At 42.4% G+C, this 27,979-nt stretch overlaps 1 protein-coding gene across 6 annotated transcripts in view; it reads left to right on the forward strand.

Annotated features, from left to right (window-relative positions):
* Positions 1–27,979, forward strand: part of STOX2 (storkhead box 2) — a 197,365-nt gene that overhangs the window by 139,669 nt on the left and 29,717 nt on the right. Inside the window, exon 1 of one of the 6 annotated variants that reach the window (XM_042241388.2) lies at positions 1–21,444. This exon is cut by the window's left edge and continues 50,619 nt beyond it. The exons of the other annotated variants lie outside the window; for them this stretch is intronic. Within the exon in view, the coding sequence (XP_042097322.1) occupies positions 21,420–21,444 (25 nt within the window). The 5' untranslated portion in view covers positions 1–21,419. The remainder of the gene's footprint in view (positions 21,445–27,979) is intronic. 6 annotated transcript variants of the gene reach the window in all.

Genomic DNA, 27,979 nt, shown 5'->3' on the forward strand with positions numbered 1-27,979 from the left:
ATTCATCCTTTAGGAGAAGGCATCTTTCTTTTGTGGATTGTATGCTAATTTGGTTCCCTTCATCGAGTAATAAAATTTGAATCTCTTTTATTTAGGGGATTTCGTGTGTCTCTGTGGATCAGATTATGATACTGTGAAACCCTCGTTATTAAGTCATGTTAGAGCATTTCACGTCCAAAATTACCATGTGAACAATGAAATGAAAAGTCAAGAAACTTTAATTTAGTGTCTCATAAGCTTTTTGCTAGTTCGGAAAGCCCTCTTGAAGAAGAGGAATGGCAAGTTGCAACTAGTATGAGTCATTACATCCTGTGACGGGCTCCACAGTAAATGACTTCTGATGGGTGTGAAGCCCGATGCTTAGAGATTAATGGCAGATACAGCATTGCAGGGCCTCCCTTGCATCGCTAATATTATCAAATGAAGCTAGTGGCTTAGCCAAGGGCTTTGTTCAAAAGGAACATGTGATTGATAATACTGATGGTTTGTAAAGTTTTCAAAAATATGATCCTTTGGGCAAATCCAGAGGGAAAAATATGTATTTAGATAATTTGACGGACTCAAGAGGTTTAAAAATACTTTTCTTTAAAAATCCACCTTTTACAAATGTTTCACATGCCCACCATATTTAGAAAATGGGATTTATTGAGCAGTGGAAGTGGAAGTTTTGGCAGGAAAAACAAAGAAGGAGAATAAATTAGGGCCTCTGCCAGATAGAATATCAAAAGTCTTAGGGTTTTGGACTTAGACAAAGTCCTAATTGTTCTCCTTTCCTTCAGTGTGACTTTTGGTTACTTATCCTAAGTTGATCCTTCTCCCTTGTCCGCTGGTCACAAAAGTCACTGCCTCCCAGAGGTCAGAAGGAGGGGACCCATGTACACACCCAGATCTTTATTCTAAGGGAAGTTCTTTCCAATGGAAACATGAGGAGGTAGTAACTCTTATCCTCAGCTGAGAAAAACATGGTCTCTGTTCTTATGGACTTTATGATGACATCAGAAAGTTGCATCTGTACAACGCTTAACTTCATTAATCAAGTGCCATTAAAGTAATGGTTGTAACTGACACAATTTCTTGTAAAGGGAACTCGGTGTTACATGTTGATTTCATCCATTTAGAAATGTTATGTTCTTTCTAATATGATAAAAATAAAACCTTAGCAATTCACAGCATGCTAATTTGATATGTTAAAAATTGAAACATGGGCCAGTATGAAAAGTACTTCTCCTCCATTCATGAAGAGGAGGGTTTTCTAGTTGAGTTAACAGCACTGGAAAATACTCAAGGGAGAGGACCTGCTTTAGATCAGTTCTTCAGATGGATTATTAATTAATATTCAAATGTCATGTTTAGAAAGGACAACTTTTCAGGTCTTTAGGATATAGAATCTCCTTCTTGATGGGTAATTTACCTATGTGTATGATTTTAATATGTCAAATCCTTTTGTATTTGGAGCTCTTATTTAGATTGACCACATGGTAAAGTTGCATGTAATATCTAATGCTATAATGGTGGAATAGCAGATGCTGCCTTTATGAATTACTGTATGTTTATCTTGGCATCCTTGAGTAGATTATTTACTTGGAGGCGGACAGTTGTTGTTGTTTAGTTGGTAAGTCATATCCAACACTTTTCTGACCCTATGGGCTGTAGCCCTGCAGGCCCCTCTGTCCATGGGCTTTCCCAAGTAAGAATACTGGAGGGAGTGGGTTGCCATTTTCTTCTCCAGGGAATATTCCTGACCCAGGGATTGAACCCGAGTCTCCTGCATTGCAGGCAGATTCTTTGTACCACTGAGTGACCTGGAAAAGGCTGCCTTTATCAATGACTGTATGTTTATCTTGGCACCCGAGTTGATCGTTTCCTTGGTGGACAGTACCGAGCAACTGAACTAAACTGAATTGAACCATGTCTTTATTTTCCTTTTGTCCTCCTAATGCTTGGTCTAGTGCTAAGTATGAAGTAGGTGCTGTTACATATATCTTATCAGGTTGCTAAAAAAATTGATGGGTTTTTATGTCAAAAGTTGCTCCTTTTAAATGAAGGTGTAGTTGATTTACAATATTGTGTTAATTTCTGCTGTACAGCAGAGTGATTCAGTTATACATAAATATGCATTTTTTCAATATTCTTTTCGATTATGGTTTATCACAGGATATTGAATATAGCTCCTTGTGCTATACAGTAGGACCTTGTTACTTATCCATTCTATGTACATGAGTTCATTTCTGCTAACTCCAAACACCCACTCCACCCCTCTGCCCCCCTGGCAATCACATGTCTGGTTTCTGTGTCTGTGAGTCTGTTTCTGTTTCATAACTATGATCAAATTTTGTGTCATATTTTAAACTCCACCTATAAGTGGTATCATATGGTATTTGTCTTTCTCTTTCTGACTTACTTCACTCAGTATGACTCTCTTTCGGTCCATCCACATTGCTACAAATGACATCATTTCATCCCTTTTTATAGCTGAGTAGTATTTCATTGTATATATGTACCACGTCTTCCTTATCTGTTCATCTGTTGATGGCCATTTAGGTTGTTGGAAAAGTGACTCTTGACTTCAGTCACAGGAGATGCAAGGGATCGCTGAAACCTGAGCTGTGTTGTCTGTTGAATTTCCTTATCAGCAACGGTTCTCATCTCTACCTAGTCCCTCCTTCAGTCAACGCACCAGCCTTCTGTTCCCGAAATGCGAAGTTTCAGTGAGAAAGGAAGTATTATGGTTGAATTAAATGTAAGCAGTTATACCATGTATAGAAATCTGTCATCTACACACGGCTCTTGTAAGCTTTGGCATTTTCTTGGGAAGAGCAGGTATGGAGGTGTAGAGCTTTGGAATACTAGACAGAACCCCATTTGAATCATGGTTGTACCATTTACTTCCTGGAGACAAAGAATAGATTACTTAGTCTTAGCTCTTTAAATGAAGATTATCCCTGCATCACAGGGTTGTATTGGTTATGTTTACCCGCATAAAGTGCCTGCTACATTGTCCCTGCTGTGTAGGAGCTGCTCAATAAATGCCAGTACACTTTATATCCTGTTGGCATTTCATTGCTCCAGTGACCAAATTCTTTTGGCCTTCCTGGGATATCTTCCCTGCTGGAATAGGAGAAAAAAATGATTTGTTGTTCAACTCTGATCCGTTATTCTAGAGGGATATCTTTCTGATAGGATAAGAAAATTTTATCAGTTGTGTTGATCCTTGGTTTTATCCACTTGAAATCAGGGATGTCATTGATATCAGTGTATTTAGAGTCTTTGATATTGATAACATCCCTACGTTCAAGCGTATGAAACCAGGCATGCTAGATAAACGTAGGAACATCAGACAGGAAGTGTATTCTGGCACTCAAGTGTATTTAGGGTGGGTGGAGGAGACCGGCAAAGGTGGTTTTCTGGTGGTCCAGTGAGGCAGCGATCTGTCTAACAGCAAAACGGGAGAGAAGTGGCAGGTTTAGACACATCCAGACAGTGAGTAGACTGATGGTCTTTAGGTTATGGAGCTGGTGAGGGATGGTCAGTGACGAGAAAACAGGAGTCTTCCATTCATGGTCACGTGTCTGCATCGACGGCGGTGCTATAATCTGGTTAGGAGACCCCAGGGTTTATGGGAAAGATCACACACTCAGTTCTGGACATGTTGAGTTTGAGGCACTGGGGCCATGGAGTTGTCCGGTGATGGCAGAGGAGAGAGAGATGAGTCAGGAGGCTAGGGAGGGTTTTAGGACCAAAGAGAGAGGGCTGGCCCCCATCGCCTCTGTGGATCTGAGGGTTACAGCCGGGGAGGGATCATGGGTGGGCCTCCCTTCGTAGGGGAGTAGCGAGGGCAGAGAGGCGGGTGAAGGTTGGCACCCTGGCGAGCCCTCCTTTCTAGAAGCAGCCAAAGGGAACTCAGACCCTAGACGTGAATTTAGAGTCCAGATTTCCCTTTAATGATTTACACATGACTGGTTTCCCCCAAAGAAACTGATAAGTCCACTGTTTGGAACTGCAAAGCCAAAGGTGGAACGAACCACCGTCATCTAAGTCAGCTCTTCTGCGTTTGACTGACAGACTGATGGGTCTCGTGAGTCCATCAGCGACCTCACCGTTTCATCACGCTGCACCCCTTGCAGGAACCCAGTCTCTCTAGAAGCTATGCTCAGCAGAGGTTGTGTGCTCAGGCCAAACCACACAGTTCGGTTCATGAAATAAAAGGATTACTACAGATGGCTATGGAGGATGGAAGACGCTAAACACTAACATTGAAACACAGAATTAAAAATAGTTGTTGGCCATCTTCAATGTGAGCACATAAGTTTATCATTAGAGGGGATGATCTAGGTTATGTGGAAATTGTAACTTAGTCTGCTAAATACTTTTGAGAGCTATTAAAAGAAGCAGATTGTTCCTTTGTTGAATTTTGCTTAAAACCTTTCCCCTTCTGTTGCTATAACTGTGTCAATATCATAGTTACCATGACTATCTAGCATTAAGCTGTTTATTGACTGGGTCCCTAGAGGTTACCCAACTCTCCTAGATTTCATGCATAACATGGAGATAATAGGATTTATTTCAAAAGATGCTTGTGACAGGTAAATGAAAAGGGATATGGAAAGCCTCCTTGATAATGCTTGGTACCTATAGACTCTCAATAAAGCATAGATTAACGGGCTTCCCTGATAGCTCAGTAGGTAAAGAATCTGCCTGGCATGCAGGAGACCCCAGTTCGATTCCTGGGTTGGGAAGATCCTCTGGAGAAGGAAATGGCAACCCACTCCAGTATTCTTGCCTGGAGAATCCCATGGACAGAGGAACTTTGAGGGCTACAGTCCGTGGGGTCGTAAGAGTTGGACACGGCTTAGAGACTAAACCACCACTGCCACACATACATACCTTCCCTGTTGAGCCTCTCTCCCACCCACCCCCAACCCACTCCTCTGGGTCATAGAGCTCTTTCTAATGAAACCATTGCATGGTATCCCCCTGGGAGGAGACCATTAGTTTGAGGGTCAAGTTATTTGTGGCTGGGGGTGTAATTGTTGAGAGGTAATGTCTGAGAGTTTTACTTTTGGTGCAATGTTTTGTGTTGATAGAGGGCAGAAGCTGTTCGGGCTCAGATGGGAACCAGTTGGAGTAGCACGCTTCTGGGGTCCCCAAACGCCAAGTGTGCTAAGTCAGTTCAGTCGTGTTTGACTCTTGGCGCCCCCATGGACTGTAGCCTCTCAGGCTCCCCTGTCCATAAGATTCTCGAGGCAAGAATACTGGCGTGGATTGCCACGCCCTCCTCCAGGGGAATCTTCCCGACCCAGGGATGGAACCTGCATCCCTTGTGTCTCCTGTATGGGCAGGCGGGTTCTTTATCACTAGCGCCACCTGGGAAGCCCCCAAACGCCAAGAGTTTAAAGTAGCAGTAGGAGGACTGGCCATACTTGAGTGGAAACCTCAGGCCGCACCTGTCTCCCGTCTCAGCGGCACGGCCTCTGCCAGGGCTGAGTGGGGGGTCTTTGAAGAACCCACTGCTCCTCTCTGTGCGCTGGAGATGAAAGACAGGGGTTGGGGGGGAGCGGGGCAATAATTGCATCTGATGCTAATGGTCTGCTTTGTGGGCAGCATCCACGTCTCGTTTCTCCTGGTCTGTCTGACACGGAAGACCAAGCTCATTAGTCCTCGTGCCAGACGTGGACTTGGTGAGCGAGAGTACGGCACCCACGTCCATCACTACAGCTTGCTCATTAGTGAGTCTAAAGCAAATACGGTGCTGAAGAGGCCAGGACCACCAAAAAGGAAGTCAGCTCTAGTTGACGTGTCCATCTGCTCTTCTCACGGAGCTGGGGAGGGGGAACTCTTTGGTATGTTGGCAGATAGATGAGCTGAAATGGTTACCTTTTTGAGGCTGAAGTTCTTCTGTCATCAAAGTTGTGGTGTGACTTGAAAAAAAAAAAGTTTGAAGAAATAGTGACCAAACGCTTTTAAATTTGGTATAAGACATAAACTTTCAGATTCAAGAAGCCTAATATCCTAAACAGGATAAGTGGAAAGATACCTATGTTCAGAAATATGGTAAACTGCTAAAAACTAAAAAGAGAAAAATGAAAGCATTTAGAGAAAAACAACACATACTAGAACAACAAGTAGAAAAGACTGGAGATTTTTTCATTTGAAACCACAAAGCCCAGAATGAAGTGGACTATTATTTTGAAAAGATCCAGCGAACATATCCTTCAGATATGAAGGTAAAGTAATGACATTTTCAGTTAAAAGAAAACCAAAGCATTCACGTCCAGAAGACCTGGTCCAAATGAAATGGTGAAGGACAGGAAATAATACCAGAGGAAGAGACTTCCCTAGTAGTCCAGTGTTTAAGACTGCCTTCCAATGCAGAGGGTGTGGGTTTGATCCCTGGTTGGGGAGCTGAAGATCCCACATGCCTCATGACAAAAAAAAAAAAAAAAAAAAAAACCAGAGGAAAACTTGAAACATCAGGAATGACAGAAAAGCAATAATGGTAAATATTTGGATGAATGTAGTTATAACCATTCTTAAGTTTTTTAAAAATATATATGATGATGGAAAACAGATATAGATGGAGTTTTCAGTATATATAGATGTAATACATAGGGAAACTATGACATATAAAGGAGAAGGGTAAGAAACCAGCGTGGTGGTAAGGTTGGTCACCCGAAGTGGTAAAAATATTACATCTAAGTAGATTGTGAAGTTAAGTACGTGTATGGAAAGCTTTTTGCCTTTTCATACTGTCCATGGGATTCTCTGGGGCTTTCCTGGTGGCTCAGACTGTAAAGAATCTGCCTGCAGTGCAGGAGACCCAGGTTCAATCCCTGGGTTGGGAAGATTCTCCTGGAGAAGGGAATGGCAACCCACTCCAGTATTCTTGCCTGGAAAATTCCATGGACAGAGGAGCCCGGCAGGCTACACAGTCCATGAAATCACAAAGAGTCAGACATGACTTATTGACTGGATAACAACAATTGAAAAAGCATAAAACAATAACTAAAAATACTATACAAAGAAATATAGTAAAAGCTCAATAGATAAAATAGAATAATTACATGATTATTTAGCTATTAATAAATACTATAAAAGCGTTCACTGCATCAAATATAAATAGTATAAACTACCAAATAAATAGCAGAAATTATTAGAATGGGTTTTTAAAAAAATGACCAAAGGCTACTTTGCCTAGTAACTGACTCATTGGAAAAGACCCTGATGCTGGGAAAGATTGAAGGCGGGATGAAAAGGGGATGACAGAGGATGAGATGGTTGGATGGCATCACCAACTCGATGGACATGAGTTTGAGTAGGCTCCAGGAGTTGGTAATGGACAGCGAAGCCTGGCGTGCTGCAGTCCATGGAGTCGCAAAGAGTTGGACATGACTGAGCAACTGAACTGAACTGAATATATTTTAAATATAATGACATGAGTAGGTTTAAAGGTTAAAAGATATACCATGAAAATATTAATAAAAATTAAATAAATGGAAGTTAATATTACATGGAATGGATTAATCAGATTAATCCAGGCTAGTTAAAAAAAAAGAAAGAAAGCTGGAGTGGACCTATCAATGTCAGAAAAAGTAGACTTTAGAGCAAGGAAAATTACCAAACATAAAGAACATTGCATAAAAATAAATGGATAAATTCACCAATATGTCGTTAAAAAGTATATGTACCTCATACACCATATACAAACATAAACTCAAATTGGAATAAAGGTTTAAATGTAAGACCTGAAGCTACAGAACTCTTGGAGGAAGATCAGAGGCAGAGCTGTATGATGTTGGTCTTAGGCAATGATTGTCATTGAATGATTTCAGTGATTATAGTTAGAAATCATACCCAATGTACAGACGACAAAAGCGAAGTTAAACAAGTAGGACCATACTGAAACTAAAAAGCTCTGCACAGCAAAGGAAACAATCACCTAAAATAAAAGGCAGGCAACCCACAGAACAGGAGGAAATATTTGTAAACCAGGTACATGTCTGATAAGGAGTTAATTTCCAAAATATGTGAGGAACTCCTGTAATTTAATAGCAGACAAAGAAACAAGCTAGTAACTGAACAACTGAAGGCCTAAATAGACATTTCTCCAAATAAGATATACAAATAGCCCACAGGTATATGGACAGATGCTCAACATCGCTAGTCATCAGAAAATCCAAATAAAAACCACAATATCACCTCATACCTGTTGGGATAGCTATTTTCAGAAAAGCAAAAACATTGGCAAAGATTGGAGAAGTTGCAGATCTTGTACACTGTTGGTGGGAATGTAAGATGATGCAGCTGCTATGGAAAACAGTGTGAATTTTCCTCAAAAAATTAAAAACAGAACTACCGTATGAGCCAGCATCCCACTTCTGAGTTTTTATCCAAAGGAACTTAAAGCAGAATCTTGAAAAGATATTGACACTCCCGTGTTCCTTGCAACATTATTCACAGCAGGCAAGATACATGGAACAATCGAAGTGTCCATCAGCAGATGAGTGGATAAAGAAGATGTGGTACTTACATACAATGGAATAGTATTTGGCCTTATTTAAATAAGAAAGAAATTGTACAATATGCGACAACATAGATGAACCAGAAGGACATTATGCTAAGTGAAATAAGCCAGTCACAGAAGGATGAATGCTGCAGGGTTTCACTTCCATGAATTATTTAAAACAGTCAAAGTCTGGGGCTTCCCTGGTAGGCCATTGGTTAAGAATCTGCCTGGTAATGCAGGGGACACCGGTTTGATTCCTGGTCTGGGAAGATCCCTTATGCTCTGGGGCAACTAAGCCTGTGTGCCACGGCTACTGAGCCCATGTGTGGCAGCTGCTGAAGCCTGAACGCCCACGCTCCACAGGAGAAGCCACTGCAACGAGAAGCTTGCACACCGCACCTGGAGGGGGGCCCCAGCTCACCGCAGCTGGAGAAGGCCCTTGTGCAGCAGTGAAGACCCATTTCACTGAAATGAATAAATAAATGTATATAAAATATATAAATAAATATAAATAAAATAAATAAATATAAATAAAAGACAACTCAAAGTCATGAAGGCAAGCAGTAGAGCGGTGGTTGCCAGGGGCTGGAGGAATTGGGGAAACAGGGGTGTGAAATTTCAGTAATGCAGGGTGAGTAAATGCTAGAGACTTCATGTACGACTTTGTGCCCATAGAGGACAATACTGTATCGTACACTATCGTCCACTTTAAAATCTGTTAAGAGAATGATCTCATGTTAAGTGTTCTCATCAAAATAATTGTTTTTTTTTTTAAACAGTACATTACATGTGTACAGACCTAACAATGGAGATTCGGGGTGAATAGGGCAAAATGAAACTGGAAGGAGACATGGATGGTTATAGTTGGGGATTCAGCCATTCTCTCAGTAATTGAACAAGTAAATGGAAAAGCAGGAAGGATATAGGAAAATTGAACAATACCATTAGGCAACTAGATCTACCTGACATTTATAAGGTGTTCTTCCTCAAAATAGCAAAATATACATTCCTTTCAAATCCTCAGAGAACATTCACAAAGATAGCTGCTATCCTGAGACAGAAAAGGAAACCTAAAAGCAGTTAAAAGAATTTAAATAATTCAAAGTATGTTATTTTATCATAATGGAATTCAACAAGATATCTATAACAGAAAGATAACTGATACGTCTCCCAATACTAGGAAATTAAACCATGTACTTTGAAGTAATCTGTAGGCTAGAGAGGAAATCTCAGGGAAAATAGATGTTTTGAGGTGAACAAAAATAAAAATATATCATATCACAATTCCTATGAAGCACACAAAGCAGGGCTCAGCAGAAAATAAAAAGACTAAATGCTCGTGTTCAAAAAGAAAAGATCTGTAATGAACAACCTAAGCTTCCGCTAAAGGAACTAGGAAAAGAAGAGCAAAGTGAGTCTAAAGCAAGCAGAAGGAAAGACATAATAAAGAGTAGGTATCAATGAACTGGAAAACAAAACTAATGGAGAAAACCAATGAAGTCGAAAGCGGCTTCTTTAAAAATAGCAATAAAATCGAGATGAACAAACAAGTAAGCCACACATTGTCAATAGGAGGCATGAAAGAGGATTATGTCACTGCAGACCCCACAGACATTGGAAGTATGAGACGCAACTGCTAGAGACAGCTCTGTGCACTTAAATTTAGCAATTGGATGAAATGGAAAGAAATGTTCTTTCTAAAAGAAAGAACATCCTTTCAGAACTCAGTCAGGAAGAAATAAATGACCTGAATGGTCCTGTAGCCTTTTATTTTAATTGTTTGTTTACTTTTGGCTAAGTCTGGTCTTCCTCGCTGGGTGCAGGCTTTCTCTAGTTGCAGCGAGTGGGGTCTTCTCTAGTTTCAGAGCACAGCTTTAGGTACGCAGGCATCAGTAGTTACAGCATGTAGGCTTGTAGTTGTGGTGCACAGGCTTGGCTGGCTCGTGGCATGTGGAATCCTCCTAGACCAGGGATTGAACCCATGTCCCTCGCGTTGGCAGGTGGATTCCCAACCACTGGACCACCTGGGAAGTTCAGTCCTGTATCCTTTAAATACATTTAATTTATAGTTAAAATTTGTACCCCCCCCCCGAAACCAAAACCCCGAAACAGGTTCAGATAGAATTCTGAATTCTGCCTGACATTTATGGGAAAATACCACCAATTCTACATGGTCTTTCCCTAAAAATAGAGGAGAAGGCAAAACTTCATAGCTCATTTTATGAAACCAGTGTTATCTTTATGCCAAAACTAGACAAAGATAGCGTAATAAAAGAAAACTGCAGACCAGTGTGCCTCATAAACATAGATGGGAAAATCCTCCACAAAATATTAGCAAATTGAATCCAGCAATTTATAAAAATGATAAACCATGACCAGGTTGGGAATAGCCCTGGAATGCAAGACATTTGAAAATCAATCAGTGTAATCCACCCTATTAACAGGCTAAAGAAGAAAAGTTATTGGATAATATCAATTGATTCAGAAAAAGCAGTTGAAATTCAGTATCCATTCCTGATTAAAAAAAGCACCTAATCTAAGAATAGCAGACAACTACATTAGTCTGATAAAAACAAAACTGCAGTAAAATCATTCTTAATAGAGAGAATACTTTCCCCTTAAGTCTGGGAACAAATGCAATATCCTATTCAGCATTTTGCTGGAATTCCTTTAAAAATTCCTTAAAAAAGAAAAGGTGGGTTAGTGGTAAAGAACCTGCCTGCCAGTGCAGGAGATAAAAGAGTCGCCGGTTCGATCCCTGGGTCAGTAAGATCCCCTTGAGGAGGGCATGGCAACCCACTCCAGTATTCTTGCCTGGAGAATCCCATGGACAGAGAAGCCTGGTGGGATACAATTTGTGGGGTCACAAAAGAATTGGACATGACTGAGCGCATATAAACACTTTATTAATAAAGGTGTGTAATCTAACTTCTATGAGACTGTATGGAGATAACCCTAAGAGTTGAGGTCAGCAGAAGAGGTTAGAGGAAACGAGAAGTTTGTGATAATGAACGCAAATAATGTTTTTTTTCCTTCAAAAACTATTGATCATTTTAAAGGCTGAAACTACTATTTTCAACCACTGTTGGGGCTCCTGCATATACAATCTGAACCCTGTTCTCATTCTAGGAATAGGGATTGAGGATCCATTAGCAGTCAGCTCAGGGCATACTGATGGAGAAGGCGATGGCACCCCACTCCAATACTCTTGCCTGGCAAATCCCATGGACAGAGGAGCCTGGTAGGCTGCAGTCCATGGGGTCACTAAGAGTCGGACACGACTGAGCGACTTCACTTTCACTTTTCACTTTCATGCATTGGAGAAGGAAATGGCAACCCACTCCAGTGTTCTTGCCTGGAGAATCCCAGGGACGGGGGAGCCTGGTGGGCTGCCGTCTCTGGGGTCACACAGAGTCAGACACGACTGAGGCGACTTAGCAGCAGCAGCAGCAGCAGCAGCAGGGCATACTGAAATGTCAGGAAAGCAGTCTATGAAAAGACTCAAGTTCTCTGAAGCCTGGGTTGGTTTAGCCGCTCACCCCTTCTGCCGGGTCCTATGGGAGCCAGTGGGAAATACGCATATAACCGAGCACGTGGAGCTCAGCTGCATGAGGGGAAGCTTTGGCCGGTGTTCCTTTGCTTGCCTGTCATCTGGACCTGGTTTCAGTCATTTTCCTCTCTTATTCATGGATTTCGTGGGGAAGTATGGTGATGCCTTCTTTTCATGTGTGTTTATGTTTCATTCCTTAGTTAATTGGAAGCACCTTGAGGTCAGAGGTTAGTTCTGCAGATATGTCTCCTTTGAAAAAATATGGCAGCTTTTGCGACTTTCATATTTTTTCCCCTGATTCCATCTTACAGAGGAGGAAGGATAACTCAGTCGTAATTAAATAACCCAGTGCTAAAGTAATTCAGTTTTCAGCTCTTTGACCTTCTAACTAATTCCAGTGAAAAGAGCTCTAGGACTCAATAATGGTATCTCTTTAAAGCAACAGAAACGCTGAGGATAACTTTGAAAGCTAATTGGGAGATACCCTTTCGGATGTATTTTCAAACGTAGTTGTTGCTTCTCAAATTGGAGGCATATTTGCCTCCAGGGACCAGGGCCCTCACTGAAGGTTTCTACAACTTCAACACCGTCATGGACAGTCTTCCCAGAGGGTGAGTTCACCTGTACATTTGGGGAAGTAATGTTGAATGGTGTTCAATGGATAACAGTTTTTATAATTTTTATTGTTAAGACAGAAGCAGTCTATTAGAGAGTATAATCCATAGCTTGTGTGAATTTCAGGGAGACTGCAAGACAATGACTTTTTTCCTGTGTTTTGAAAACTTTTCTGGGCATCCCGTCACTCCTGTGCGATGGAAAATATGATGTAGAAATGTCTGAGATGCTTTCAGGTGCATTAGAAATGAACAGTCTACAAATCCAAATGCTGTTGTAATAAAAGAAAAAGCATAATTTTGAGAACGGTAACCTCATTTTCCCCTCGCTTCTCCATAGTTTTCTTACCAGTTAATGTCAAGATATCATATTTCAACTCTTGTCTTCTAAATGGAAGACTCACAGGCTCTCAGTTTTTCTCACTTTACTCTTATCTTTTTCCTTCCTTGCCTTCTTTGGACATTGATGAGAAGAACTGCGGGCAGACAAACAATCCATCCCACAGTGCAGTATGGAAAATTGCACATCTGCCTCCGTAATTTATAGTGTCACAGCCAGAGTGATCTGGAGAAGCCTTAGAACTTAATTTTCTTTGAATAGATTGTACAGGATGTTGTGGAATAAGAGAGAGATGTCTGCACTGAGGCTCAGGCGGTCCAGATACTAATCCTAACTTTACTACCAACTCTGTGTGATCTTGGGCAAGTCATCTTCCCTACTTGAACCCTCAGGTTACCTTTAGTCAAATGATTATGTACTAGATGACTTTCTGTCTTCTCCAGCTCGAAAATGCCATTATTCTGTGTCCCTGATGCTGGGAAAGATGGAAGGTAAAAGGAGAAGAGGGCACCAGAGGGTGAGATGGTTGGATAGCATTACCGACTCAATGGCCGTGAGTTTGAGCAAACTCCAGGAGATAGTGAAGGACAGGGAAGCCTGGCATGCTGCTGTCCATGGGGTCACAAAGAATCGGATATGACTTAGTGACTGAACAGACAAAGAATCCTATGAGAAGTGACTGATCCAGAGACTTTTGAGAATTATAAGTTATGTAGATTAGCCACGCTCTTCACTTTGTGTAGATATTGGTGCTCGCTAACACTTGTAGGGATACCAAGTGTATTTGTTCTTTAAATATTTAGTTTCCTTGCCTGTACCGTGCTGCATCAAATCCAACTTTAATTGAAATTGTTTCTTCTACTCTAATAAAAAGGCACATAACTTAGTAAACCCAGGGCTATAAAGGCTTTGAAAACTTTGGAGCGTTCTGTTTCTGAAACCACTTTCGCTGAAGTTTTAATTTGTGCCTGTTCCCCAGCTTTCAGCCAACCAGCAAAGTCTGAGCTCTTATCGGTACCCAGAGGATTTTGTCTAGAGGGTTCTGTCTTTTCCCTTTATTTCTCAGTTTGAGCTACTGTTTTACCCTGGACTCTGCTCCAGACCATAGAGCAGACCGTAGCACACACAGTTGGGTAGATTCTGGGCAAGTGGTGTTAGGTGTGCACAGCACTTCTAGCAATGTGTTTCTGATGGTGTTCTAATATTTCCCGTTGGATGTTTTGGACAGGTCCTTCTGTGGAACAGGGAAGTATGTCACGCCTCTGTGCCTCTAAGCCCTCTTTGCATCTTATTTGGCCTCTCATCACAGGCTCTTCCCTTGTTTCAGGAATGAGTTATCTTCTCTCTTTGGATGCATCCTATACCCTGTTGCCAGAGAAACCTAAACTTTTCAGCATCAGTAGCATCACTCACCTGTATAAACCTTTAATGACTTTCTCTTAGAATTTCATGTTCTTCAAAATCTTACCTAGCCTGACCCACCATTCAGGTTCATCTCTACCCGTCTCCTCCCTGAATCCTCCTGTGCCAGCCATGCTAGACAGACCATTGGCCGTGCTCCAGAACCTCCTGGACGTTCTGCTTCACGTCATTACCCTGCACACTGCTTCACTCCTTGGAAAGGCATCCTTGACTTCTCTCTTCCTTCCCCCGTCCTTACCGATCTTCCAAGTCCCTTACCTGCTGCCTCCTTCCTAAAGCGCTGCCCAGTTGCCACCGTGCTTCCTTGCCATCTTTCTCCTGTATCAGAAATAGCCATCTTTCTTTGTTCTCATGGTATTCTGTCCCTCCTTGCCTTGAATGGCTTAGACGTTGGTGCAAAGCTGTGAGGAGAGGAGCTGTAACTTCTTCAACTTTGTACTGACCTCCTGACAAGCAGAGAGGCTTACACATGGTATTTCATAAATGTTTGACACATTGTATTTCATAAATGTCTGTTGAGTTAATTACGTTGAATGAGGGTAGGTTTAATATAGTATTGCTATAGGCTAGGGAGAAGGCAATGGCACCCCACTCCAGTGCTCTTGCCTGGAAAATCCCATGGACGGAGGAGCCTGGTAGGCTGCAGTCCATGGAGTCGCAAAGAATCGGACACGACTGAGCAACTTCACTTTCACTTTTCACTTTCATGCATTGGAGAAGGAAATGGCAACCCACTCCAGTGTTCTTGCCTGGAGGATCCCATGGATGGAGGAGCCTGGCCGGCTGCCGTCTATGGGGTCTCACAGAGTCGGACACGACTGAAGCGACTTAGCCGCAGCAGCAGCTATAGACTAGCATTTGGAGTGGGAGTGTGGGACTACCGGATGCAAACTGTTATACGTAGGACAGATAAACAACAAATTCCAACTGTATAGCACAAGGCATTGTAGTCGATATCCTATGGTAAACCATAATGGAAAAGGATATTTAAAAAGAATGTCTGTATGTGTATAATTGAGTCATTTTGCCATACAGCAAAGGTTGGCACAAAACTGTAAGTCAACTAAACTTCAATTTTAGAAAAAGAATGTGTCTGTAAAAACAAAGAGCATGCAAAAATCCTTCTTTTCACGGAGCTCATGTTCTCCCTGATGGTAGCCCTTTCCCCGTTGTCCAGATTCTAGGATGAGCTGGCCCCTCCCTTGAAGCCATTCCTGACTGTGTCAGCCCAGGTTCTTTCTCCCAGATTTTAAAAAAAAAATTGTTTATTTTAAGTGGAGGCTAATGACTTTACAATATTGTAGTGTTTTTTGCCATACATTACATGAATCAGCCATGAGTGTACATGTATCCCCCATCCTAAACCCCCCTCCCACCTCCCTCCCCATCCCATCCCTCAGGGTCATCCCAGTGCACCAGCCCTGAGCACCCTGTCTCATGCATCAAACCTGGACTGGTGATCTGTTTCACATATGGTAATATACATGTTTCAATGCTAGTCTCTCAAATCATCCACCCTCGCCTTCTCCCACAGAGTCCAGATGGAATGGATAAGAAAGCTGTGGTACATATACACAATGGAATATTACTCAGCTGTTAAAAAGAATGCATTTGAATCAGTTCTAATGAGGTGGATGAAACTGGAGCCTATTATACAGAGTGAAGTAAGTCAGAAAGAAAAACAGCAGTACAATATATTAACGCATATGTATGGAATTTAGAAAGATGGTAACGATGACCCTGTATGCAAGACAGCAAAAGAGACACAGATCTCCCAGATTTTTAGAGGTACCAATTTGCTACCTGTTCCTCCCTTTGGAACACACTGTTGTATTCTTGGTATTTTTTATATGTGACTATCTTAGCTCCTCAAGTGCACTAGAAGTTTCTTGAGAGTGGAGACCATGTCATCAGTTCATGAAAAAGTCTGTGTACCCCTGTAAATATTCATTGCATGTGTGCATGGTAAGTCACTTCAGTTGTGTCCGACTCTGTGCGACCTCTTGGACTGTAGCCCAACCAGGCTCCTCTGTCCATGGGATTCTCCTGGCAGGAATACTGGAGTGGGTTGCCATTTCCTTCTCCAATAAGTATCTTTAATTGATTTGAGAACATCCAGTACTCTCTGCGTTATCAAGTACAGTCGCTGTAAGACCACGCTCTACCATTAGTCATCAGTGTTTTTGAAGGATCCTGAGTCTGAGTCAGGACTGATGATGCTACTTAAGCCTCTGCTGAGGAACCAGTCACATGCCCAGCAAAGCCTCTGCCCATATCTCATCCACCAAGGAAATCACCTATGTGATATTCTGTATGATGTTTGTAAATCATTACCATAACACCGAAGCTATTATTCAAAGGAGCAAGAGGCAGAGAAGGAGTGCTAATTATGTCTGCAGGAGATGCTCGCATTCCTCCCTCCATCAGAGACTGGCACACGAGACAGCAGAGTGCCTTGACTTCGCATTAGCCTCAGCTCTTTGTTCTGAGTTGAGGCGAACGCGTGTCCATCATAAACTCGACTTCTTACTAGTAGGACTATGGCGTGAGCGTGTGGTTGTGGTTTTGGTAGGTCAGTTACGCTCCTTTGCATGGCATTGGGCAGTCTGCGGCTGAGGCTGGAACACACTCCATCAGGGGCTGGAAGACTGAGCAGAGGCAACCGCTGCTAAAGGGAGCCAGCCCGGGGGTCTCACTCTGCGGGTCTCATGTGCTAATGAGGTGAGCTGGCTTCCCTTTAAAGGTAAAAATTTAAGGATTTTTTAAAAAAAATTTGTTTCCAGTGGTTATTTTATTATAATAGTTGAGAGGCAGACTCTAAGGTCTCCTGCCCTAGGTTCAAATCTCGTCTCTGCACTTCATCAGTTGTGGAAGCTTGAGGAAGGCAATTAATCTTTCTTTTTAAATGGTGATTATTGAGACTTCCCTGGTGGTCCAGTGGTTAAGATTCCAAGCTTCCAATGCAAGGGTCATGGGTTTGATCTGAGTTGGGAACTGAGATTCCACATGCCTCAAGATGAGGCCAAACATTTTTTTTTTTTTTTTAAAGAATGCACTAGAAAATAAAGTTTAAAGAATGGCTATAACAACAATACTTATCTTCCCAAAAAAGGGATATATGTATATGTATGTGTGTGGCTGATTGACTCTGTCGCACAGCAGAAACTAACACAACATTTCGAAGCAACTCTATGCCAATAAACAAGGTGGAAAGTGTTATTAAAAAGAGTAATAAAGATCCACAATCTAAATTTTCTTTCAAGTAACAGTGCTTACTTTATTGGGTCCTTGTAAAGTTTGGATGAATATCTATACACGGGCAGAGTAGGCCCGCATAGAGATGGAAATATACATGTTTGGTATTAGAAAATCTGAATATATTTTTAGTGGTGATTTTCCGTCCCTTTTCTTTGAACATTTGTTGTTGTTGTTGTTGTTGTTTTCTTTATGTATTTATCCGACCTCGTCTGTGTCCTAGAGGAAACTTGAGTTTTTAGCAATCAAGAGCTGGTCCAGTGTCTCGAACTTCTTCCCAAGATGCTCTTAAATGGCCAGAGGTCACAATAGCTCAATTTAGATCTTAACTTTTACTCAGCACGTCATCGCTTTCTTAAGTGCAAGGTTTATTTATTAGGCATGGCTTTGGGCCTTATGGGCTTCCCTGGTGACTTAGTAGAGAATCTGCCTGAAATTCGGGAGACCTGGATTTGATCCCTGGGTCAGGAAGATCCCCTGGAGAAGGAAATGGCAACCCCCTGCAGTATTCTCGCCTAGAGAATCCCATGGACTGAGCAGCCTTGTGGGCTACAGCCCTTGGGGTCACAGAGTCGGACACGACTAAGCGACTAACACAACACTCTTGGACCTTATAGTGATCAGACTGTGCCTAAGAGGAATGGGCTGAGTTAGATGGATTTTGGTGGATTTATAACGACCACCAGCAGAACCAAGCTCAGAGACAGTTGAGTAAAGGTGACCTGCCTTGGTGGTGGTGGGTTTCAGGCTGAGTCATTGTCACAGATAGAGCCCTGGGCACATGTCCAATGAGGGGAATTAATACCTCCTGGAAGGGAAAATTACCATCAGACCATATCTGATGTCTATGGCATCATTGATGAGGTTTTCTTTTCTTTTTTTTTTTTTTAATTGGATCAATGAGACCTTATTTAAACACAGATAATGTAGAAAAGTTCTCTGGGGGTTGACAGTATGACACTAGCTGAAAGCCTACCACTGTCTCAGACCAAGTGTATATAGAGTCCAGAGTGGGGGAGTTGAGGGTGCCTGGGGAGACACGGCTAAAGTCTACCTGAGTCTTCATACAGCTTTACAGGGAGACTGACATGCCTGAGCGGGAGCAAAGGCAGCAGCCGTGCGGGCAGAGAGTTTGCGAAGGATCCGCTGGAGAAGGAGCTGAAGAAGCTTTGTTTAACCATGTTGAGATCACAAGTACCAGTGGACCCGTACATGCACATGGACTGTGTGTACTTACCTATGGTGTCCCAGACGGTGGGCAGTGAGCGAGGAGATGGCTTGGAATGTAGGGGTGGGATTATTATTTGTAGCCAGTGGATGAGTTGTGAGACAGATTTCTACATTGTTTAGTTTTCCGAGAGCAGGATGGGAACTGCTGTGTGGGGTTACAGAACTCAGTTCGTGGGGAAAGCCTTCACCAGAGGATGTGAATGACTTGGACAGGGCCCGAGCTCTGTGGAAAGTGGTCCTTGAAGATGGGCTAGGTGATTCCCTGGTGGTCGAGTGGTAGAGGACTCTGCGCTTCCCCTGCAGGGGTATGGGTTCCATCCCTGTTGGGGAACTAAGATCCCTCATGCCTTGGAGCCGAGCCAAGAAATAAACAAATAGAAATTTTAAAGACAGGCTAAATCACAGGAGTGAAGAGATGACGTGATGCTGTTGAGGCTTTAGCCTGGTGATCTTTCTAACTCAGGGCTGCAGGATAGTCTTACTGAGAGATGCATGACATTTTTGTACTTCCCAACTCCAGTCTCATCCTGTGCTTCATCCTTACTGTTGGTTAGCTACTGGAGAGGATGGGGGAGAATTTGTGGTGCAGGCATCCTTGGCTACCCAAATCTACTTCCATTCCGAGTAGGGGATAATTTATCTTTATCAACATCTCTTTGGTTTCTGAATGGAGCTAGTGAGAGGTGCCTGCCTGGGTATTATTTTGTTTGGAGGAATTAACACACCCTCATTCAGGTCGCTCTTAATTTTTCCGTTCCTCTTGGACTCCATTTTTCTCTGGTTTTAACGTGATGGTCAGCGTTCCTCTCCTCCCCTCCCCTCTCTTCCTCTCCTACCCCCTCCCACCCTCTTTCCTTCTCCAGCCATCTCTGTGTCGTTTCTTGTAAATAGAGATGAATCATTCTTCTCCAAGGTCCTGTCTAAATGAGTTCCTCCCCGTGTATGTGTGTCTGTGGGTGTGTAAATACAGTGAGCACACGTGCCTGTGCCCGAGGGGCTCGGCGTGGGGCTCATCCGCGCGTGTGGTGCGGTACAGACAGTGCAGTGAAACGATATATTTTGGCACAGATCTGGAAGGGATCGTGCGTGTGTGTGTGTGTGTGTGTACGTGTGTACGCGCGCCTTCCCGATCTGAGGCACAGCGATTTTTAAAAGGAAAAGAAAAAAAAAGCAGAGAGAGCAGTGCTGTAAAAGAAATCGTATGCACTCATCCCACCTCGTGCAATTCCGGTGGCAGTGGGAGCCACGGGGCTCCGCACGCCAGGAACGAGCTCTTGACACAGTGACCTCATTCCCCACGCCGCCCTCTTGGCGGCGGAAGCCGCGCCGGCTCCCCGGCCGCCTCTGCTGCAAGGCCGCTGGCGCCGTGTCCGGAATGATGCGACCCGGGCTTGCGAGGACTTGCCCAGCAACTGGAATTTATGACAAAAGAGCTCGCTGCAACTAAACTTTGATCCAGGGTGCGGGGTCGCACCGCCTGTTACACACAGGAGGGAGACACGTCCTCCTCTGCCATGAAAAGCCAGCCTTAGGGAAAAAAAAGGAACCAAAAAAAAAAAAAAAAAAGAGCGCGCGTGTGTCAGGTTTATGATTACGAACTGGTGAGTATACGTTGCCAGATCAATGTTCATGTGTGCGTGTTTTCTCCAAGTCCGGAGGCATCTGCCCTTTTTCCTGTTTTTATGATGAAAAGATCTGCATTGGTGCTCAGTGCATGGGAGGGGGCCTGGGCCACCCTTGGAGAGAACCATGCGCCCCTGGCGGCCCCCAGCGCCGCCCCCCCACCCCGGGGAAGCGTTGCTGGGGGTGCGATCCCAGCCCCAAAGTCTCTGCACCGCACAGACAAAGGACCCCATACTGACAGGCGGAGGCTGTAGCTTTTCTTGGAGTGATGACTCATTTCAGCTCACAAAGGATTCTGGGCAGGGTAGTGAGGAGTCAGGTTGGCTGATGCACGCCTATGACTTCACTTTGCAGAGGACAGGCAGCCGGGGAGTGACACTGCAGATTCCCAAGGCTCTGCCGTGGGCTGTCGGCTCAGGGCCCCCAGGGGCCAGTGATGGACGGGGTTGGGCATGGGCTGGGATGCCAGCTGTCTGGGCAAACAGGAGGGGAGAAGGGGAAGGAGGATTATTTTTCCCCCTAAAATCATGACCGGTAAAAGTCCATTCACAAAGCCTTTTCAAGGTGCTTTTTGTGCCAAGCTTTTGAACTGAACTTGGGCCAATATCTCCAGACCTGAACTGTCAGAAGAGCTGAGAGTTCTGGAACTTATTTATTTATTTTTTCAAGTAGATGTACTCAGGTAAAGTGCCAGATCCCTGTGGGGTCCATGGGCCCTCGGTAGCCCTTCTGAAATGCTCATTTAGAATATTATGACTGGAAAGTTTACTCTCTCTTCTTATTCCAGATTCTAGGACGTCCGTTTCTGTTACTGGCTCCTTCTTGTGCCTGAATGCTAACCCCTAGCATGCACCAGGCTTTAGCGCCAGAGCTACCTGGGGGATGGAGCCAGTCCAGAAAGGGCCAGGTAGGTCTCCCCTCGTTTTCTTTCAAGAGTGGTTGTGTGCAAAGAAACACGGTCAGATGTCTGCAGCCCCTTGGATAAGGGTGTCCTGTCCCCTGAAACATGATCTTGCTGTGATAATTCCTCTGCAGTCTCAGTCTCAGGCAGGAGAGGGGCCCCGTGGAGGTGACCACGAGATGCCACCTCCACGGCCTGATGCATCCCAGCCTCACATCAGAAACCAGAGTCAACTGCAGGATATGTGAATTGGAAACAATTAAACAGCTCCACATTTCCATCAGCTGAGATACATCCCTTTCACCCCTCTGATGGAGGCATTCAGTAAACATTATTTGCACTGTTTCTTCTCGATATCATCCCTAAATAATGTTCGTGTGTTATTTGGCCTGTTAACCTATATGCGATGCATTGAAGTCCCAGAAAGCCTGATTTATATGTGCAGGAGCTGTTTCCAGCACTAACATCAGACAGAGGTTGCTATTAACTGCTCAGGAAGTAAGCATATCTCATCAACATCTGTTTTAGGATCCAGGTGATTACAGGGCTGTTTTCTTACGACATCCATGGACTTTTCACACAAAAGCTCTTTTAAAAAAAAAAACAAAAAACAGTGAGACTGTAAAATTTGGTTCTCAAAGGTACATTACATGCTCCAAATTGAAACTTGGCAAATCTGGAAGCATGGTTTTATCATCTCATCAAATTGATGGTTTTAGCACTTTCTAGTAAAAAATATTTCTGAGAGTCATAAGTGCAATTTGTGATAATAACTAGAACATTTTAAAATAGTACAAACCCTACCTTGGGCAGGCCCCTTGAACATCTCTTTGCTCTCATATCCACCCCCATAGTTCACCCTTTCACTGAAGGAAAGAATGCTCGTTCCCTCCTTCATTGTGAAGTTGTGTCTTCCTTGTGACTAATACTTGGCATCTTCAAAGCAAAGTTGAGGATGTTGAGTCAGTTTCAAAGGATGTTTGGTCACATCATACCATATTGAGAATATAATGTCCCCACACCCATCAATTCTGCTCATTCTTAAAGACCTTATTCAAAATCTGCTTCCCACGAAGGGTTTCTCTGATTGTAGGAGGTCATTTCTTAGTCCTATTATAGAATTAACTTCTCTAGATAGATAGATGGATAGATGTAATTAGACCAGATTGCTATTAAGGGAGTTAATCTGCTAGCTATTCAAGTATTTTCTTTGTATATCTCTTCTAAGGATGTTTTAAACAGTAATTCGAACATATTATAATTGCTTGTATTTTTACACATTTATATCATGTTTCCCCCTTATGAATTGTAAGCCCGCTGAAGGCAAAGATCAAGATTTGTGCCTTCCTCTACAATTCATTTCTCCTAGCAGTTGCCTACACATGGAAAGCGGGCAGTAAGTAGTTGATTAAGAACAGAGATGGTTCAAAAAGCATTAATTTGTCATAGAGGGTGAGAATGCTGTTTGTTCATTTAAATAGTCTTCTTCGGGATGGGTTAATGCTGAGGTAGACCTCAGGAGTTAAGTGTAACTCTAGAAATTGTTCTTACCTTGAGGTATGTTTACAGACAGCGCCTTACACTGCTGGTAAAGGATTGTTGTTAAGACCAGATGTGAAGGTGGGTCCCTTAAATATGGACACTGGTTATGATTTACTTGAATAGAAAGAATAATATTCTTGGACAAACTGTTCTTAAGTAGGGAGTAAGCTTCCATGGTGGCTCAGATGGTAAAGAATCTGCCTGCAATGCAGGAGACCTGGGTTGGATCCCTGGGTTGGGAATATCCCCTTGAGAAGGAAATGGCAACCCACTCCAGTGTTGTTGTGTGAAGAATTCCATGGGCAGAGGAGCCTGGCAGGCTAAGGTCCATAGGGTTGCAAAGAGTTCTGATGTTTTGTATGGCAGTCACTTGTTTCAATTCTGTGGGATGTTTTCGTTAGAGGAAATGATCATGGTGACTCTTTGCATCCCAGATTCCATTAGAAATTATTTAACTCCTAGCATCACTGATCTAGCACATCAGGGTACTGAAGTGCTGAGTTTCCTTTCCCTTTCTTAGGTAAAAGATCGGCCCAGCCAAAAATCTTAAAATAGGCCAGCTTTCTCTATATCCCTGTGACTCTGGCCAAACAATTTCCCATCTTTTAGTGTTTTTCTATTTCCAAAATCCCTGTGTAATGGATATTTCCCAATCCTTTCCAGCCCAATAATACATCCTAATATTATAAATGCTATATGTTATAATAGGTTATATCATAACTTTTCTGCCTTCCAGGCAAAATATTCCATTCACTCGGTGCCCATGCTCACAGGTAAGAATCAAGAGGTGAGCAATCTAATCAGTCTAATTCATGCCAGAGTGAGAATGACTATTGCCCTCTCTGTTTCTCACTGATGCCTTAGATTACTTCTTAAAAGCTTTTTTTAAAGGATCAAATTATTTTTTATTAGTAGAAATTCAAACATCATAGAAGAGTAAATTGAATACATTTAGGTGAGCTTGGTGATGATCATTTTAATACTAACTACTACTTATTAAATATCTGTTATGTCTCAAGGACCATGTCAGCACTCAGCATCCATTATCTCATTTAATCCTTTCCATAACTCTATGAGGTGAGCATCACAGTGTACACCTTAGGAAAAAAGACAGTGAGCCTCAAAAAAAAAAAAAAAAAGAATTAATTTGCTCCAAATGACACAGCTAATGAGGAACAGAACTGGGCTCTGAACTTAAAGTTTTGGCTAACAAAGTCCGTGGCCTCTACCACTGTCTTGTAATGCCATACTTTTGAAAGAAAAGTTACTTCTGGTGCAGTGAGTTGGGAGTTTCCTCTGTGTGTATGCACGTGTGTCTGGCTTTTTGTATTCTCTCTTCCCTGTGTACCTGTCTATAGTTCTTTCAATAACAGTTGGAAGGGGTGATAGATGTGCAGTCCTTGGGGAGATGGTTGTAGTCATTCTGTATGATTTGATTTTAATTTGGGAATTATCAACATATATTTTTGAACTATATTTAATTGTTCTATTATGATTGTATTTTATAGAAGTTGGTCACAGTGTAGTTAGGACCTAAACAGATTAAGCAAAGACTACAAAGGTTGAGAATTAGCTATAGTGATTCTAACTTACAAAGAGTGAAAGAGTGACTCTGGAAATTTTAGATTGATTTATATTGAACTATAGCTGAGAAGTAGCATCCATGGATTTTGGAGCATCTGCTGTGTCTCTGTTGTCAGGCTAGGTTCCCATACAGAATGGAGACGGAAGAGAAGTAGCTTAAAATAGAAATTTAGATGCTGTCTTATATGACGTGCTTATAACAAAGAAAAGGAAAATACGACTCTGGTTAGCCAAGTGCCTTACAGAATTGGGGCTTCCCTGATAGCTCAGTGGGTAAAGAATCTGCCTGCAATGCAGGAAACCCGGGTTTGATTCCTAGATTGGGAAGATCCCCTGGAGAAGGGAAAAGCTACCGACTCCAGTATTCTGGCCTGGAGAGTTCCATGGGCAGTATAGTCCATGGGGTCGCAAAGAGTTGGACACAACTGAGCGACTTTCACTTACAGAATTACATGACATCTGAGAGCTCTTATTCCCTGTGGTCATCTAGGACTGATATTTCATTGTGATTTTATTGCTGGGGGTAAGCGGCCTTAAACCTAGCTCTAGGTGAGGGACTAGAGAGCGAGGAGACTGCTGATGGAAAACATCTCAGTGGTTTGTTGTTGTTTAGTGGCTAAGTCGTGTCCAACTCTTGGCCACCCTGGGAACTGTAACCCTCCAGGCTCCTCTGCCCATGGGATTTCCCAGGCAAAAATGCTTGAGTGGGTTGCCATCTCCTTGCCCTATCTCACTGGCTAGCCGGGTCTTACCTTGCCTCAACTATATATGTAGTACGTATTTGCTCGACAGCATTTGAGTGCCTTGACATATCAATAGGTTTATTCTGTAGTGCCTAAATATACACACCACGTGGGTTGATGTGGAGACTTCTTAGCAAAGGTTTGTGAATTACAGAAACAGATAAATTGGCCCAATGGCTCTTCTTTCCATCCTGACTTTTCAGCTGACAATCTATTGCACTAGTGGCATGGTCCAGACGTGTTCCGTCTTTGTGGTCAGAGATGGCAGTCATCATCCTTGCTGATGGTGAAGACAGCTCCTGAGCCAGGGAGCTCTCACTTCTCCCTATCCATCAATTGTCTTCTCTATCTGATTCTCCACCCTTTGTGGTTTGTCCATCTCTGCTTATCTTCAGACAGTTTATTTATTTATTTTTATCAATAGTCCAATCTCAGTAATGAGAGTGTTAGCTAATATGACTAATGAAAGCTTGTAGCTTGGGGAAGATAACAGGTTTCTTCTGCAAGCCAGTGAAGCAGCTGATTTGCATTAGACCTACCTAGTGCATCTCTGCATTAGACGGACTGCTAAATAGGTGATAACCGTGGACACTAACCCATTTGTATTTGTGCACATGTGCCGTCTGCCACTGTGACCACTCTTACTTAACTCTCATTAGAAGTTTCTTCAGAGAAGGCAATGGCACCCCACTCCAGTACTCTTGCCTGGAAAATCCCACGGATGGAGGAACCTAGTAGGCTGCAGTCCATGGGGTCACTAAGAGTCGGACACGACTGAGCGACTTCACTTTCACTTTTCACTTTCATGCATTGAAGGAGGAAATGGCAACCCACTCCAGTGTTCTTGCCCAGAGAATCCCAGGGATGGGGGAGCTTGGTGGGCTGCCATCTCTGGGGTCGCACAGAGTTGGACACGACTGAACTGACTTAGCAGCAGCAGCAGCAGAAGTTTCTTAGTAAGTCATAGCTGATTGACACCATTAACTGTAGTATTATTAATGAGAGCTTCTTATTTACATTCTCTTTTGAATTAAAACAAGTTATTCAAGTAATAGCTTAGGAGTTAGACCTTTTTTACGAGAACTCCATCAAGACTTGAAATAAAGTAACAGGGAGCTTTCAAAAGAATTTAGAGAGTTTCTAAATATTTTTTAAAAAATTTTATGGCCAGTGCCATTGATGATTGCAATTGAGATTCAACCTTAAATTTCTGAGATCAGTGGCATTAAGCCAGACATGCAGTAAACTGGTAAAAGAGCCTTTTTCAGTGCCAGTTTCCTTTTAAATTTCCGATACAGACATTTGAAAGTCAAGTACCATAATTTGATTTCTAGGGAAAGCTGCTTAAAATGAAGCATCATGTAAGTTGATGATGCTTATATGTTCTGCCCTGCTGAAAGGGTATTTCTGTCTGCAGGAGGGTGTATAGGAAGGGGCTGTATGTGTTTTGTTTTTTTTTTAGAATGGCTTTTAAAAAAGAGAACCATCTGTTAAAAGACCCAAAAACAACATGTATACATAAAATCAGGGTTAATAAATTAAACTTAATTGTAAAACACTAAGATTTGTGTGATGTTCTGCTTCTGAGAAGCTGTTCGCTTAACCTCAGAGAGCTTATGATTTCCTCAGGCCCAAGGGTATGGAAGATAAACCTTGGCAACATTCTTCGTCCTCTGAACAGCTTGTTAAAGGAATAGACTTGTATTATCGATATACCCACCATACATTTTACAGGCGTGTTTGACTGTTTTTATGAGTCATGGTATCTACTGCATGTGGTGATTTTATTGGCATCTATAATTTTAACTTTAGTGTTAATTTTGGCAGTCCACAGAACAAAAACAGGCACCCTTTGGTTCTAAGGAGCACGACTTTGAATTAGGAAAGAGTAAATTCTGAAGTCTTTATTACAAGGAAAAAATTCAGAGCCAACCTATTTTTCTGTCATTTAAAAAAATTAAATCCTACTTTTTCAGGTTGGATGGGCATTAAAATCGTTTTCTCCGACAAGATGGAAATAGAGAATCCCAGGGTCGGGGTAGCCTGGTGGGCTGCCGTCTATGGGGTCACACAGAGTCGGACACAACTGAAGTAACTTAGCAGCAGCAGCAGCAGCAGCAATATTGTATTATGCTTTTATGCCAGAATTCTGCTGTCTTGACAGAGAATCAGATTTGAGTCTGAAGGAATCTTTGAAACCGTGTCATCCAAACCCTCATCTTACAGAGAGGAAATAGACTCAGAGTGGATAATTGCATTTTGTTAAAAGAGCCTAGGCATTTAACAGTACCTCCTGAAAGCCTTTTTTATTGGCAATTTCCTAATGATAAATTAATACAGTTTGAAAACTACATTTACAAGGAGGTTGCTTTGTTTCATGAACTTCATTAGGGTCAAAGGTAACTTTTGAATCCTAAATACAGAATGAGTTGACATTTACAATGGAAAACAGCACTTAAAAATAAACAGGAAAACAGGATAATTCCAAGGGAATGCTAGTATTTGTTTGGGGGGAGATTGTTTAAAGAAGGCTAAGATAGAAGATGAACTTTAGGGTACTTGCAAGGTTGTAGTTCATTGTGATGTGATCCACCTGGAAAAATTATGGCTTTCCTTTTCATGTACAGTTGCATGAATATGGGTTCTTTAAGATGAAAGGAAATAGATTTAAG

The sequence above is a fragment of the Ovis aries genome, chromosome 26 (assembly GCF_016772045.2).
Source record: "Ovis aries strain OAR_USU_Benz2616 breed Rambouillet chromosome 26, ARS-UI_Ramb_v3.0, whole genome shotgun sequence".
Lineage (NCBI taxonomy): Eukaryota > Metazoa > Chordata > Mammalia > Artiodactyla > Bovidae > Ovis > Ovis aries.